Source organism: Macaca nemestrina, chromosome 5, assembly GCF_043159975.1.
Source record: "Macaca nemestrina isolate mMacNem1 chromosome 5, mMacNem.hap1, whole genome shotgun sequence".
In the NCBI taxonomy this organism is placed as follows: Eukaryota; Metazoa; Chordata; class Mammalia; order Primates; family Cercopithecidae; genus Macaca; species Macaca nemestrina.
Genome location: NC_092129.1, coordinates 106,262,415 through 106,278,591, shown reverse-complemented (window position 1 = coordinate 106,278,591; position 16,177 = coordinate 106,262,415). Strand labels below are relative to the sequence as shown.

At 35.9% G+C, this 16,177-nt stretch overlaps 1 protein-coding gene and 1 long non-coding RNA gene across 5 annotated transcripts in view; one reads left to right on the top strand and one right to left on the bottom strand.

Annotated features, from left to right (window-relative positions):
* Positions 1-16,177, top strand: part of LOC112429159 (uncharacterized) — a 94,781-nt gene that overhangs the window by 68,659 nt on the left and 9,945 nt on the right. The window contains exons 2-5 of one of the 4 annotated variants that reach the window (XR_011623602.1): positions 918-964; positions 2,874-3,026; positions 3,291-3,441; positions 3,625-5,948. This is a non-coding gene — a long non-coding RNA (uncharacterized lncRNA). Of the gene's footprint in view, positions 1-917; positions 965-2,873; positions 3,027-3,290; positions 5,949-16,177 lie in introns of those variants that run through there. The other 3 variants (XR_011623600.1, XR_011623601.1, XR_003021312.2) reach the window with 3 other exon arrangements.
* Positions 1-16,177, bottom strand: part of LOC105495556 (ELOVL fatty acid elongase 4) — a 36,299-nt gene that overhangs the window by 14,200 nt on the left and 5,922 nt on the right. Inside the window, exon 2 of the mRNA XM_024797221.2 lies at positions 493-680. Within this exon, the coding sequence (XP_024652989.1) occupies positions 493-680 (188 nt within the window). The remainder of the gene's footprint in view (positions 1-492; positions 681-16,177) is intronic.

Genomic DNA, 16,177 nt, shown 5'->3' with positions numbered 1-16,177 from the left:
TTTAATTCCAGCCCCAAATACAACATTACATAAGAGGATTTACTTGAAATTGGCATATTTTGATCAGTTACCAAACCGGAAACTACTGAATAAGAATTACAAATAAATAGCTGCTACTGTTTACTGAGTGCATAATACATGCCAAACATTATGCAAAAATTATCTTACTTAAATCTGATAATAACCCGAGATGGCAGGTATTTAAGTGGGGAAAACAAAGCTAAGAAAAGTTAAATAACTTTCAATGCCAGAACCACTAATAAGGGTTCTTTTAGAATCCAGTTGTTCTTATTCAGACTTCCATTTTAAATAACTGCCCTATACTTCATGTTTAATTTTTTTGTTATTCAAAAGTGAAAAATGTCAAAAATGTACTTTTAGAGTAGCTAACAGTTATGTCTGGGTACAATATTACAATGATGGTTTTATACATTTTCATTTTTAAATATCCAATAACCTTGGAAAATTATTAAAGTGATCTTAAAAACATACCTCTCTGAAGATAAAAAAGTTAAGCAAAACCATCCCAAAATTATAGATAATGAGCACTAGACGCATCTGAAAAGGTTCTCGGTCCTTCATCCACTTTGGACCCAGCCACACAAACAGGAGATAAAGAGTGCTTATACTTAGTGTAGGCCAAGGAGACTGCATCAGAGGCCAATTCTCCACACGCTTATCTATAGAGAAAACAAAATATCATAAAATTAATCAATAAATGTTTTATAAAACACACTTTCTAGGAATCAAGATGTCTCAACTTAATTTCCGAATTTGACCAAATATGGATCACTGTCCTTTGAGTCCCAATAAAAAAAATACATGGTATAAAAACCAAAGAAACAATATGGAATCTTGCAAATGGCTTTTGAAAATTATGCTTCATTACTTATGTTGTCACACATTATGTTTTACAGAGACCCTGGAGAACAAAAACAAGAAATAAAGCTCACTAAAAACAGAGGTGATTATCTTGGGATGAAAAGTTAATGAAAAACTTCATATACAGAAAATAAATATCTTAAGGAAACATTTGTCTTCCATATTATACATGTGAAATTTCTCAGGGCAGCCTGGAGGCTGCTCTGTGTGTCCACTCCTAAAGCAGGCAAGAATTTAACTGGAGAGGTACAGGGTGATGGTAGCCATTTGCTGATAATCTAGAGACACTGAAGACAAGAGTACAGGGCACTGAGAGATTAAGTTAGAGTTCACACTACAATTCTATAATGTATTTAAATAGTCACCATGTTCAAGACATTTTTCTAACTTTTTCATTGAGAGCATGCACTTATTTTATTCCCACGAATAACTAACTTGAATGTTTTTCTCTAGAGCTGTAAGTCATATAACTTACATATGTGGAACTATATATAATGCAACACATTATTTTACTTAAAATGAATTGATTGTCCAGCATATTCAAATATGCAACCATAAATCAATTTTACAATGGAATGTTGCCACAAGTAATACATTTCTCAAACAAGAATGATAATGAAATATGGATGGGATTAACAAAAATCTTTTAACGTTATAAAAATATGTTAATGTTAATTTTTATATTTCTAAAAGCTAAACAACAGTTATAGGTTGCAAATCTAATTTCTAGTTTATTCTTGGCAATGGAAAACATTTTTACGTCCTATTTTGAGGAAATGATGTATTTTTAAAGTAGTAAAAGAAAATTCAAGTTCTTAGAACCAAACTAAATGAATTTAACTTAATTGTTGATTATAATAACTCCCTATTTAGACTGTCACTTTTACTAAAAGCTGTATATGCAAAATGCTTCTGGATTAGTGAACTCGGTATTAAAATATCTTACTTAAAAAATGAATCTGTGTCTATATACTGTCAATAAACAATAAGATACAAGATATAAAATATATACTGTCAATAAACAATAAGATACAAGACATAAAACACAATATTTAATCAAATAATTTGCAAAGTCAGGAAATGACACAACAACTATGGTTTTAATGAAATTAGAGTTGTTAAAAAGGTGAGCTATTGCTTGATGACCTGTGATATGGGAAAAAAAAAAAAGGTGATAATGACTTGAAAGAAAAACACATATGGGAACCAGGAAAACAGAAAAACTGATTTTATTTCATAGTTTTAAAGGGAGGTCTATTATTCATAGACATTATAGCTGTATCACTCAAATCAAACACATTTCAGAGTTAACAATAAGCCAATATATTTGAACCATAGGAGAGATAGTAAACCTCTCATAAGGAGGAAATGACTTAAAAGATGGCCCGGCTGACTTTTGTTAAAAAGGCATTGTGCCACTAAGGACTTATCAATGACTGTTCACTTTTCTTAATGGCATTTTGTCATTTTACGTTAATTATCATCCTATGACCGTATCTTTCAATGCTAAAGGCCCCCCATAAAACACGAGGTGCGCATCCACTTAGGCATTTCTTTTTCTATACTATAGAAAAAAAAGATTTAGACAAACCCCCTATATTATAGAAGAAACATTTAGACAAACTCTCTGTTCTAGGTCACAGAGAAGGAGGTGCTGTGGTATCCTGTTCTTTTTCACAAACTGTAAGGCAGGTGTTGTTTTTCCTATGAGACTTATACAAAGAGCAAAAGTACTCTGATTAATGCCATACTCCATGTAACACAGGAAGATAAATTTGTGAGACTTTAATTTCTAACATCACAGATTATCTTTCACCCTTATCACATACAGAATTCCTATTGACTTCAAAGAAAGTTCTGAGTGGCGGGTACAAAAAAAAATTTAAAGAAATAGGTCCAAAACTCTGCCAGAAATGAAGAGTAAATAAAAGTGCTCATTCTTTTTGATGTGTAGTGTGGTATGCTGTATCTGTATCATTCTCATTCAACAGAGAAATTTAAAGAGAAGACTACCACAGGAGAGAGAAAAAGAGACATTAGTGAGAAGCTGAAGATCTTACAATATGAAACACTAATAGAGGCCAATAGAAGAATAGAAACAGGAAATAACAGAGGAATCAGAGAAAGCACACAAGACCCTACCAGTAAGTAGACTGGATTCTATTTATTTATTTATTTATTTATTTATTTATTTATTTATTTATTTTTAAGAGATGGCATCTCATTCTATTGTCAGGCTAGAGGGCAGTGGTGCAAACATGGCTCAATGCAGCCTTCACCTCCAGGGCTCAAGTGATCCACCTGCCTCAGCCTCCTGAGTTGCTGGTATCACCAATTAAGAGTAAATAAAAATGCTCATTCTTTTTAATATATAGTGTGGTACACTGTATTGTTCTCTCATTCAACAGAGAATTTTCAAAAGAGAGAGGAAACAGGCACTAGTAAGAAGCCACCATGACCAGCTGACTGGCTGAGTTCTAACACTGGCTGTGCTACTGTGCACAGGACCTTAGGTGCACAGTCTGCTTCATTTCCTCCATCTATAAAACTGGATGGAAAGTAGGTAAACTAGATTAGTGTTTCTCCAGTTTCAATGAGAAAATGAATCACCAGGTTGGGGGTTGGGTGGGCATGGTAAAAATGCAGATTTTGAGACAGTCTCAAAATCATTTTTACCCATGGTAAAAATGGGTCTGACATGCAGCCCATTTATTTTCTTTTCTTTTTTCTTTTTTGAGACAGTCTCGTTCTGTTGCCTAGGCTGGAGTAAAGTAGCATGATCTCTGTCCACTGCAGGCTCTGCCTCCTGAGCTCAAGCCATCCTCCCTCCTCAGACTCCCAAACAGCTGGTACTACAGGCACACACCAACACATCCTACTAATTTTTGTATTTTTTGTAGAGACAGGATTTTGCCATGTTGCCGAGGCTGGTCTCAAACTCCTAAACTCAAGCAATCCATCCATCTTGGCCTCCCAAAGTGTTAGGATTACAGTTGTGAGCCACCATGCTCGGTCCATGCAGCCCATTTCTAAGAAGACTGCATTTTCCAGGAAGCTCTAACTGATGCTATGCCATTATTCCATGGACCATCCCCTTTTGAGCAGTAACAAACTAGATGATCATTTAGGTTTCTTTTAACTTCTGAAAATTGTTACTTTTAAAAATAATTATTAGGAAGAAGAATAAGACTAACGGTGAGGAAAACTGGATCAAGAAAATTTTAACTGGTCACGGGATGCATTTTGCATGGCCAGAGCACCTGCACATGTTACTATTCCATTATAGCACTCATTACACTGTCCAGTGACCTTCTTTTAAACTGCTTTCTCCCTGAAAAGAGGGGCTGGGTCTTTCATTCTTGTATTGCAAGGCCTATCAAGGTACCTAAAAATATATTTGATGAATAAATAAACAGCAGATAATGTTTTCACATTATTCCTCTATTCTCTGTCCTTTCTGCCAAATCCAACAGTATATTTGTTGACATTCAAGGTTTTCTGTGTCCAAGAACCCTTCCTACAGCTTTTCCCAGATCCTCCTCTATGTTGTCCTAATAACTTTACCCTCAAGTCAACAACTCATCAACCCAGTATTTAGTGAATATGTGTGCTCTATAAAGCTCAATGATCTTTTACTTCATTCCTTACTCCAGGGGAAAAAAGCAATGCCCTCACTTCTTTGCCCAACAATGTAAGGCATGCATTAATTCAACAACCACTTAACAAATCCCTGTTTTCAGCCTATAAAAGGCCACATTTTACACCACACCCTTTTCAAATTAGCCCTTCTAGTTTGGAAGCGTCAGAGAGCTTTCAAAATTTCAGCCTCCCAGGATGATCATGAAAGCCGTAGTAACTGTCAATCCCTAACGCACAGCATAACAATTCCCAACCTTCTGATAATATTTGGATGAAATTCCTCCATGTCTTTACATGTTATAATACTATACAAGTTATGTTTGTCTTTCTGCATGTATTTGCATTAATATTTCCTTTAGTGCTTCTGATGAGATGCAAATATTCTATATTTCTTTCACATGTTTCCTTTTCCACTAAAAAGGGCTGTGTCACAACAGTACCATACAATGATAGGAAAATTCACCATTACTAACAGTTCCACCTAAGTTTTGAACCAAAAAAATGTTGGGGGACTAAAACAGTAAAGGAAAATCATGAATACTAATGTTTCATGTATTTTATGTAAACTTTAAATATATTAAAGTAAATTATCCATATTTTCATTAACTCAAACGTTTAAATATATACATTAGTATTTTACAGCTAAATTAAAACCTCTAATTCATTTGGGCTATGTACTGAATCCAAATGTAGATTATACATATTAGAGTGACAGGAGATATATTTCTATTATGTTGTCAACATCCTAATCCTACACAGTTATCAGTGGGATTTCACATCATGAATTCATTAGGAAAAAAGACTGAAAAACATCTACTAAAATCCTACCTCTGTTACCACCACCGAAGTCACACCCTGTCGCCAAATAGTACAAAGATCCAAATACATTTTATGTAGTATTCTTGGGAGTTTCTCTTTAGAAAGTTTTGGTGGGATGGAGGGGGAAACAAAAATGATACAAATATAAATGGACTCTCGTCAACTTGTTTTATCAAATTACTTTCATATTTTATACTATAAATATGCTTATTAACATGTTTGTACCTTCATGTGTTAGTAAATTTGCTCTTATTTTGAGCCTGTTTATTAACAATTTTAAGTCTTTCATGTTGTCAGGTAAACCTTTATCTAAACAAGAATCATAAAATTTTAGATTTAGAAATGATCCCTTTATCTTAAAAATGAGATTCAGAGAGGTCAAGAGACTTGCCACTGCAGGTAAAGCAAGAGCCTCATTTAACCTAGCAGCTGTTGTAGGCACTACTTAATCACCATGTACTTAAATCTTAAGGGAGAAAATTTCCCATTGATTTTTTCTGAATTATAGGTACAAATGCTAAATTTTAAGACTGTTCTTTCAAGGGAAAGAAAATAAGAGAGACTTTCAAAAGTTCCTTCAATAGAAAGAATGACAAGAGTTACTCAAAGGAACCAAGTCGTACCTTCATTAGGTGCTGCATCTGGCAGACCTGGATCATGAATACTTCAAAGCCATGATACCGAATAAGGGAAAAAGACTAAAGACTAAAGCCTGGAAAAGAGAAACAGGCCTCAGCAAATACTAAGAGAACTTATGAGAAATCAGATTTAATCTCCATTTTCAGAGAGTGGAATTAGAACCAAGGTAAGTTACAGGAAAGTAAATTTCACCTCAATTCAGGAAATTTCTGACCAGTGGGTCTTTCCCTTTTGTACATAGAAGGAGCTGTCTCCTTTGGTAACGTGTTTCCCATCCTAGTTTTGAATGAAATTTAAGCAAACCTAAAGCCAAATATTATAGCAAATTGAGCTCAGGAGCAAAAGTCTTTATTTTAAAAATGAGAATTACTATCTCCCTATCCTGTTCATTGCCAGCACAGCTCCCTGACCCAGGTTTCCATCATCTCTTGCATTCTAGTCGTCTCCAAGTCTGCCTGCCTGTCAGAATCACCCGAGGGAGCTCAGATTATAGTGTCCAGTCCTACCCGCAGAGATTTTGATTCAGTAGGTCTGGGGTAGGACCTGGGAATCTATGATTTTACACTTTAACCTTTGCAGACCCTTAAAACATTAAAAAATAGTTTGTAATGAAAATATTTTGAGACTGATTTCTAAAGCTTATGCCAAATGGGACTGATTTGTTTAATGTGGTCAGCAATCATACAATTTTATCTTTATTAAAAGGCTACATAACAATTATATAACTATGGATGTTTGTCAAAATTCAAAAACTGTTCAGTAAAAGGAGTCAATTTTACTATTTGCATATTATTCCTTTATGAAAATTGAGGGGGCCGGGTGCAGTGGCTCATGCCTGTAATCCCAGCACTTTGGGAGGCCGAGGCAGGCGGATCACTTGAGGTCAGGAATTCAAGACCAGCCTGGCCAACATGGTAAAGCCCTGTCTCTACTAAAAATACAAAAAAAAATTAGCTGGGCATAGTGGCGTGCACCTGTAATCCCAGCTACTCAGGAGGCTGAGGCAGGAGAATCACTTGAACCCGGGAGGCGGAGGTTGGAGTGAGCTACGATCACGCCACTGCACTCCAGCCTGGGTGACAGAGAGAGAGAGAGACTCCTTCTCCAAAAAAAAAAAAAAAAAAGAAAAGAAAAGAAAAGAAAAGAAAAATGAGGGGTCTACCTGAAATGGGGTTTTCCTTGAATACCTTCCACCAATAAGTTTTTATTCTTAATCTGATTTTTATCTTAAGATCACATAGTATGATGGAATAGACAGAACAGACTCTGAAGTCAGACACTACTCCTTTGGAGCGAAGTGATTTTGGCCAGATCACTTGGTCCCTGACCTCTTAATGCTCAACTAGTAGAGGAAGAGACAGATACGAGAATTCAATTGCTATGCAGTGTGATAAGTGTAATGTCAGAGGACTGTCTTATGTACAGTGGTAGGACAGAAAAGGGGAGAAGGCAGGGTTTAAACACAGACATCTGAACTTTTTTTTCAAAGAAGAGGAATTTGCCAGGCAGACAGGGAGGAAAGTCCTTTTTCAGGGGGCAGAATTAGAAAGACCTATAAAAGTTCCCTTAGCACAATGACAAGAGATATGCAAATGAGAATATCTGAATACCCTGAGAGAACTGAATGTATAAACAGCCCAGAAGCAAGAAATAAAACAATTTGGAAACTAAGCAGACCCGATGGAGAGGATATATACAAAGGAAGAGGGCAGGAAATGACTGTGATGATCCCCTAAGTGGTCTTACAAACTACACTGAGGATGCTGGAATTTATCACGCAGATAATGAAGAAATATTTGTTTTGTTGTTGTTTGTTTGTTTTGAGACTGGGTCTGGCTCTGTTGCCCAGGCTAGAATGCAGTGGCATTATCTCAGCTCACTGCAGCCTCCACCTCCAGGGCTTAAGCGATTCTGGTGCCTTAGCCACCCAAGTAGCTGGGACTACAGGTGCGTGCCACCACATCCAGCTAATTTTTGTGTTTTCTGTAAAGACAAGGTTTTGCCATGTTGCCCAGGCTGGTCTTGAACCCCTGAGCTCAAGCAACCCACCTACCTCAGCCTCCCAAAGTGCTGGGATTACAGTCATGAGCCACCACACCCAGCTGGTTTTGGCTTTTAAAAGATCATGGTAGAGGCAGTGGGGTGTGGACTGAGGGGAAGGGGATATGTCAAGAGGCAGGAAAACCAGCTGCATCAGTGGTTCTCAACACTTGTCTACTGCTAGACTACCCATGTAAGAATCCTGTGCTTGTTAAAATTATAGATTCCCAGGTCCTACCCCAGACCTACTGAATCAAAATCTCTGCGGGTGGGACTGGACACCATGATCTGAGCTTCCCCGGGTGATTCTGACAGGCAGGCAGACTTGGAGACCACTAGAATGCAAGAGATGATGGAAATCTGGGTCAGGGAGCTGTGCTGGCAATGAACAGGATAGGTAGGTATGAAAGTTTCATGGGTGAAATCTACAGACTCCACGACTGTTGTGGATGTGAGAGAGGAGAGTGAAAGAAAAGCCCAGGATTACTCCCAGATTTCTGTGCTATCCGGCAACACAGATAGTGAAGTCATGATCCAGAACAGAGTAAAGGAAGAGGAGCAGATCTGGCAGAAACCGATCAGGGGAATATTAAATATCTAGCATCTGAGCTACTTGTGGGACAGCTAGGTGGAGGCATCCAGTAGCCTCTGGTGCTGCGGAGGAACTGCCAGGGCTGTGGACACACAGAGGGGTCACTGGACAAAGACAATCACACCAGAGTTTGAGGTCACAAGGGAAGGAGCATGTAGAGTGAGAGAATAACATGAAAAAGGAATGACTCTAAGGACAGTTGAAGATGAGTGGGTGAAATGGCAGCAAATAAGCCAGAGAGGCAGGAGAAGAGAAAACCATGTCACAGAGACCAAGAAATTTCCAAAAGGAAAGGGTGTGGAACATAATCTATAGCTGGAGAACCAACTGTTGTTGCCTTTTCTTTTTTTAATGAGGAAATAGTTACTTATAGGGTTAATATGTGATAACTAAATGAACCAAAGTATGTGAAGGTTCCTAGCACACATGGACACCACGACATCACGTATTCCCTTCTGCTGCAGCCTATTCTCTCCCAACTTTACATCTTCACAGTGTGTCTCATGTCAGAGATAATCTGAGCCCCTCCACTTAAAAGTCAAGCCCCTCAATGTCTTCCAGGATTTTTCTTCTCAACCTATATTCTGAATATGGACTCTCAAATCAGACTTACAAGCATTAGACTCCTCACTTACCAGCTGAATAAACCCAAGAAGTTACTTAGTGCCCCTGGCCTTATAGATGATAGTAGGGCTGTTGTGAGGAATATGTATACAGTATCTGACACACTGTCAAGAGTTCAATAATTTTTGGCATTTCATTATTATTGACACTGATCAACCACTAAATCCTCCTCTGTCTTCAAAGAGAAGAGTTAAACCAAATTAAATAAAAATTACCATGAATAATTAAACTTAGAAGAGTTTACACTGAGAAGAAAAAAACGTTTTATGACAGACTGAGAAGACATTTTGTAATTCTGTATTTATTTGTTCAGGAGATAAAATACATAAAAATTCTCACTCTGATTTTTAAAATTATTTAGAAAGGCTAATTTTTAAAAACTCTTTTTCATGACAATATAAACCAGATTTTAATAAATAATAAAATGCCTGTAATCTAATAGTTTTCATTTAACTCAGGTAACTTCTACTTAATATACAAACAACTATAATTAATACTTACAACAAATTATCAGTATTTTTATTAAAGCAACTTCCTTAAAAACCTCTAATAAACCTATTTTTTTTTCTAATTTCTTTTAAAGCTTTTTGCAACTCAGGATCTCCATCAGTCAGAATAAACTATCTTCCCCAAGTAATCTAAGTTAGTAAAGTTTTACTATAATCTCCCAAAAGAAAAAATAGTACTTAAAAAATGTTTAGAACATCCAAACCCCTAGAAGAATTAAATAAAAGGTATACAAGAATACAGCAGAAAATCATCTTAGATGATGGCAAGGGGAGTCACATGGAGCAGAGGCAGCTTGATACAGGGAGAGGGACAAGACGTGAATTAAAAACCTAAATTCTAGCTTTCATTTATTTTCTGGCCCCATGACTATGAACCTGAAACTCAGAGCCACTATTTTCTCATATGTAAAGTGAAGGTGATAATAAGATTAACCAAATCATTGGCCCTTTTGATTCAGGTAAAATGAGCAACAGTTACTGATCAACATAATATGGTTCTAGAAGACATACAAAATTCCTGTTAGGATAAAAAATAAATAAATCTTCTATAAAATACATGCTATCATTTGATATTTACATTAATAACTTAAGCACGTTTAAAAATTCTTTTTCCATAACAGTACATAGTAGTAGATTGCAAAACAAATTAGGAATACTCCATTCCCTTGTTATTCAAAGTAGAGTCCATGCACCAGCAGAAAGGCATCACCTGGAACCTTACAAAAAATGCAGAATCTCAGGCCTCACCCCAGAACTACTAAATCAGAATCTGCATTTTAATAAGATTCCACAGTGACTTAACACATGAAAGTCTAAGGAGCACTGCTCTGGTCTACTCAGAAGTGTGAGCCTACTTTAACAAGTAATTAAGTCACAAAATAAAGTTGGCTTGATTTCTTTCTAGATTCTATCTGAATAAATCAGTGACTTCCTCATCTTCTAAAACCATCTATATTTGTTTAATCTACCATAAACAAAAGAAGAACACAAGTCTAACAATCGCTAAATATTGAGCAGCTTCAGGAGTATATTCAAGACACCAAGAAGTCTGTACTATATTATTCCCTAAAACTATCCATCCTTTAATTTGTTAAAACCAACAGTTGCAAATTAACTCCTTTTTTTAAAAAATATCTGGCTACTAATCACTACTAATATACTAAGTGATATTATTAAAAATCTATTTGCCTTTACTGATTACACACAAAGGTTACCTATTAGTATGTCACACTGTACACTGCAAGTACCTCAAGGGTAACTGTAGTCTTTTTCTTAAGGAAATAGTCAATGTCTTCCTCCATTTCTTACAAATGTCATGAGGGCCAATGCTACAGCCCTTATTCCTTGCTGTATCTCTGTAACAATGCCAGGTATGTAAGAGTCTTCAAAACATTTGTTAAAAGAAATTTTCAATGAAAACTGTAGATAACAGCTATCAAGAAGAGTCTGGGAAAGAGCTTATCTCTAACAAAGGGAGTAAACGATATATACCTTAAAGGCCTCTCCTAGGCTCAAATCTAAAATGTGATGCTTAACAGATTCCTCAAGCCATGTCTATCATTGAGGTGAAAAAGGCAGAACTAGAAGAGAAGGGCCTTTTAAATACAACCGGACAAATGAGGCAGGTAATGAACACTCTGAGATACACTCTAGAAATAAACAGATTCTGAAGGTGGCGGGTGAAGAATAGTATGATCAGTTTCCTGTTTAGTCAGCATGATTAGCAGGGAAAATTTCTGTTATAACCCCTATGTACTCAAAAAAAGAGGATGGAAGGTTTGAGTTTGGAAGAGCACCTGGATGAATGGGAGGAAAGGGTAGCTTTTGCAGAATGCAGGGGTAGACAAAGAAGAGGCTGGGCTAAAAAGTGGCAAAGAAGTCAGAATGTGATGGGCAGACAGGAGGGAACAGAGACCTTCACCAGCAAAAGAGGGGAAAGCTGCAATGTCTCAAGGTATGAGGGAGCAGATGCCCTGAGAGTCATTCAGCACAGGGTTAAAACAAGATGTTTCCTCTAACTCAGTTCTGTAACAGTTACCCAAGAGCCTGAAAGAATGCAGGACAGAGTCAAAAAGCAGAGGAAAAAAGAATTTTCACTGCAAGTTTGCCTGAATAGAGATCATAATAATGGTAGAAAGTGAGAGAAATTACAAAATTTCCTAGAGCAAGCAAAAAATAAGAACAGATTCAGAAGCTGTAAAGAAGAAAAGACAGTAACACAGACGAGAGAATCAATGTGTGATTTCAAGCTGAAGGCTGGTTACACTGGGATTTCATTTGACAGGGTTAGTATTAGATGAATCAGGTTCAGGGAAAGTCAGTTTACTCACCTGGAAAATGGGGATAATAACAGTACCTAGCCCAAAGGAATATGAGGACTAAATGTGGTAATACATATAAAGCACTGGACACAGTGCCTGACACTTAGTAAGCATCCAATAAATGTTCACTATTATTACTGGGCAATAAAATGGTATTTATTGAATAAGTAAGTAGATAATGCTGCATTATAAAAAGGTCACTGTTGGGAAGGAGAAAGATCTTCATCCTATTCCAGTTCTGTTACTTTCTAGCTATGTAGCTTTGAGTCTATTTCTGCATCTACAGATGGTTAAATAATATCTAACTTATAGAGATGATCTGAAGATTAAATATAAGGTATATAAAATGCAGTACTACAGCATCTTAAAATGGTCCTATACTAAATGCTCAATAAATGGTTATGAGTTTCATCACGTGCAGATGATATCTGGTTTCAAACTCCTGACCTCAAATGATTCACCCGCCTCAGCCTCCCAAAGTGCTAGGATTACAGGCGTGAGCCACCACACCCAAGTGCAGATGATGTCTAAATTCATGACTTCAGAAAATGGCCTGTTCATAGGGGAAAAGGAGACAATTTCAAGGGGGAAAATATATCTCAAGAGAGAGAGCTGAAGAATGCTGCCTCATTTCCTGGAAGCCAAGATCAGAATACAAGTAGTTTCCTTCTCTCCCTGTTTCCAAATTTTGCTAGGCTTCTCAGAAAAAGTAGTCATAAAATTTAACCTGGGAGTTCCAAGTTCAACCATCCACTCAGTGCTGCCAATGAACTCAAAGCTTTAAGAAAATTGAAATGGTGCTTCCCTTTAGCAAAAAAGATGGAAGATACCATTAGAGTGTGTGAGTTAATGGGAACTTTAGCCAAAATCTTCCCTTGACTCTAACAGTTCTATAAGTTGAATAGTCACTGGGTAAAATACTGTTAGTCCTGAATGAATTTCATTATCCTTTCACTAACAAGTTTCTAGCTCTTGTATTACGCAATTTCGCAAATACTTTCAAAATTCGCTTTGAATAGACTTTTTTAAAACAATCCTACGCCATCATATGGAAGTTAACCATCTTCTCAGGCTAAATATCACATTTCGTATTCTACATATATTCACATATTTGTGTATGTATGTAGTATATGAATAAATATCACTTTGTAGTTTAATCTCACACACCAGCCTTTATAGCACCTTTGAATATTTAGATGTCTTTCTTTAGATGATCTCTAGTAATATTATGACTGCGTTCAGATTTAGCATTCTTAACAGTGATACTTTGTAGATAACAGTAAAAAAAAAAAAAAAAGAAAGGTAAAATAAAAGAGAAACATAGATTACAGGCCTGGTTATTTCTTTATTGCTTGGCTAGTGTGATGGGAAGACAAGGGCAGTTGGCTAGGGACAAAACAACCAGTGCACACTCATTTGCACTATAATGACCACCTACAAAAGTTACTTAACTTCTGTAAATCTCAAGGACTTCTAAATATATGGAAAAATGCCTTCAAGACCTATCTCCCAGAGTTATTGTGAAGTTCTTGGCAAGACTATAAAGCAAAATACAAAGCTGAAGTTTTCCTTCTTGTTATTTGCTACTTTCTAGCCACTTGGATTTTTTTAAGCCAACAGCTATATAGTCTCTTTATAAAGTCATTTTACTTTAAACTGAAAAAATAAAGAAGAATTGACTGTTTTACCATTGAGCACTGAAGAGATCACTTCTACAGGTGCTAATGTATTAATTTTACAATATATGAAATTCTTGCATTGTTGTTAAAAAAAAAGCACATAACATAAAATATACCATCTTAATCATTTTTAAGTGTACAGTCCAGTAGCATTAAGCATATCCACATTGTTGTGAATCTCTGGACCTTTTCTATCTTGAAAAACTGAAACTTTATACCCATTAAACAAGTCTTCAGTTCTCCTTCTCACCAGGCCCTAGCAAACATCTTTCTATCCTCTGTTTCTATTAATTTGACTACTTTATTTATTTATTTATTTATTTATTTATTTATTTATTTACTGGGCCAGGATCTTATTCTGTCACCCAGGCTGGAGTGCAGTGGCACAATTATGGTTCACTGAAGACTTCACCTCTCAGGTTCAAGTGATCCTCCTCCCTCAGCCTTCTCAACAGCTGAGATTAGAGGCATATGGCACCAAGCCCGGCTAATTTTTAATATTTTTTGTTGCCCATCTTGGTCTTGAACTCCTGGGCTCAAGTGATCCTTGAGCCTCCACCTCCCAAAGTGCTAGGATAATAGGCATGAGCCAGTGGGCCCAGCCTGAATTTGACTACTTTAGAGGGTCCATACAAGTGGAACCATAATGCCACATACATAATTATCTTTTTGTGACTGGACTATTTCACTTAGTATACAAGGTTCAACTATGTTGTAGCACATGTCAGAATTTCTTTCCTTTTTAAGGCTGAATAATATTCCATTGTACGTATATACCACGTTGTGTTTATCCATTTATCCATCAATGGACATCTGGGTCATTTCCAACTCTTAACTACTGTGAATAATGCTGCTATGTACATGAGTGTGAAAAAATATATAAAATTAGTTAAAAACACACATCTGTGCTCAGGTTTTTGTTTGATAAGTGAATAAAAATGAAAACAGAAAAGTTTGCTTCTTGGAATTCTGCAGTTCAAAATCACAAATGCTTTTATGTGATTATACCTGACAGTGAGTAACTGATTCCCTCAATGGATTAATGCAATTGTCTTTCAAATTCCAAAAATTTTACTCTAATACAATATAATCATAAATAAAACATCATACTAAGGTATTTGTTTACATATAATATTTCGTGAAGAAAAATATATGAGAAAAGATTTTAAAAATTTGTATTTTGATTTGTTAATGAACATACTGATACCAAAACCACTTAGTTTCTTTTGTTTTCTCTTCTGTAAGACCTACATATTTTCATCAATTTCACAAAAATCTTAAGCTATACTTCCAAACTTAAGTAAAAAATGCTCATATATAAAGTGTTTATAATAGAAAATCATTTGTAATGATGTATGTTAAAATTTCACATTTTCTACTGGAAAAATATGAAGACTGAATTTAGACTGATACCTAGGCTGCTGTTTTAGGAGATGTTATAAGGATTCAATAAAGTAAGTCTTAAAGGTTATGTAGTTCAACCCTCTCACGGTACAGGTAGAAATAAGAGACCCAAAGAGTCATGAATAACTTGCCTAAAATGACATAATATGCCGTCCTCAAAAGCTGAGTATCACAAAATAAATGTAATATATAATTGAGATAATTTTATTCTTTAATATTATTGCTACTGTTTTTGATAAAATAGTTGGCTCTTGGTTATTCAAGGAGTCTAGATAATTAAATAGGTATAGTGTTATAGCAACAAAAGCAATGTTATTTCAAAACAGATGCTTAAATATCTGTATACTTTTGTTTCTCTATTCCTCTAGCTATTTCTTATAAAGCAAATTTTAAAAAGTAAAAAGGACTAAATAAGAATCTGTTATTTGTACTATTCAGGCAGTGTTGATAACAGTTTTGCTGGAAAATATTTTATTTATTACAGAGAATGAGGTTTCTGAATCCCTGATAAATGTATGTTTATTTGAAACTGTTTTACCTATTCCAAGAATGAAGAAAGTGACATCTATATCTAGACTTTTAGAGTCAGGTAGAACCTTACAGATTACCTAATTTAACCCTCTTAATTTACAGATGAACAATGCTGAGAATTGGAAAGGCAAAGGAACTTGTCCAAACTCTCACAGCAAATCAGCAGGGCTAAAACCTAGGTCATCTAAATCCCAATCCAGAATTCTTCCCATTCACTATACCACACCGCCCTCCTCACTTCCACACAAGGCAATGCTTCTGCATAGACAATGAAGAGAACAATCATATCTGATTTTATATGTCTTGAAATCTTCATTTCTTATCTGTTTTGTACTACTTAATGGCCTGATTTATTCATTAACTTTAGTTAACAGCAACTGAATTAATGACCAACTGATAAAAAATATCATTCTTTTAAAAAACTCTCTGGCCAGGGCACAGTGGCTCGTGCCTGTAATCCCAGCACTTTGAGGGGCTGAGGTGGGCAGATTACATGAC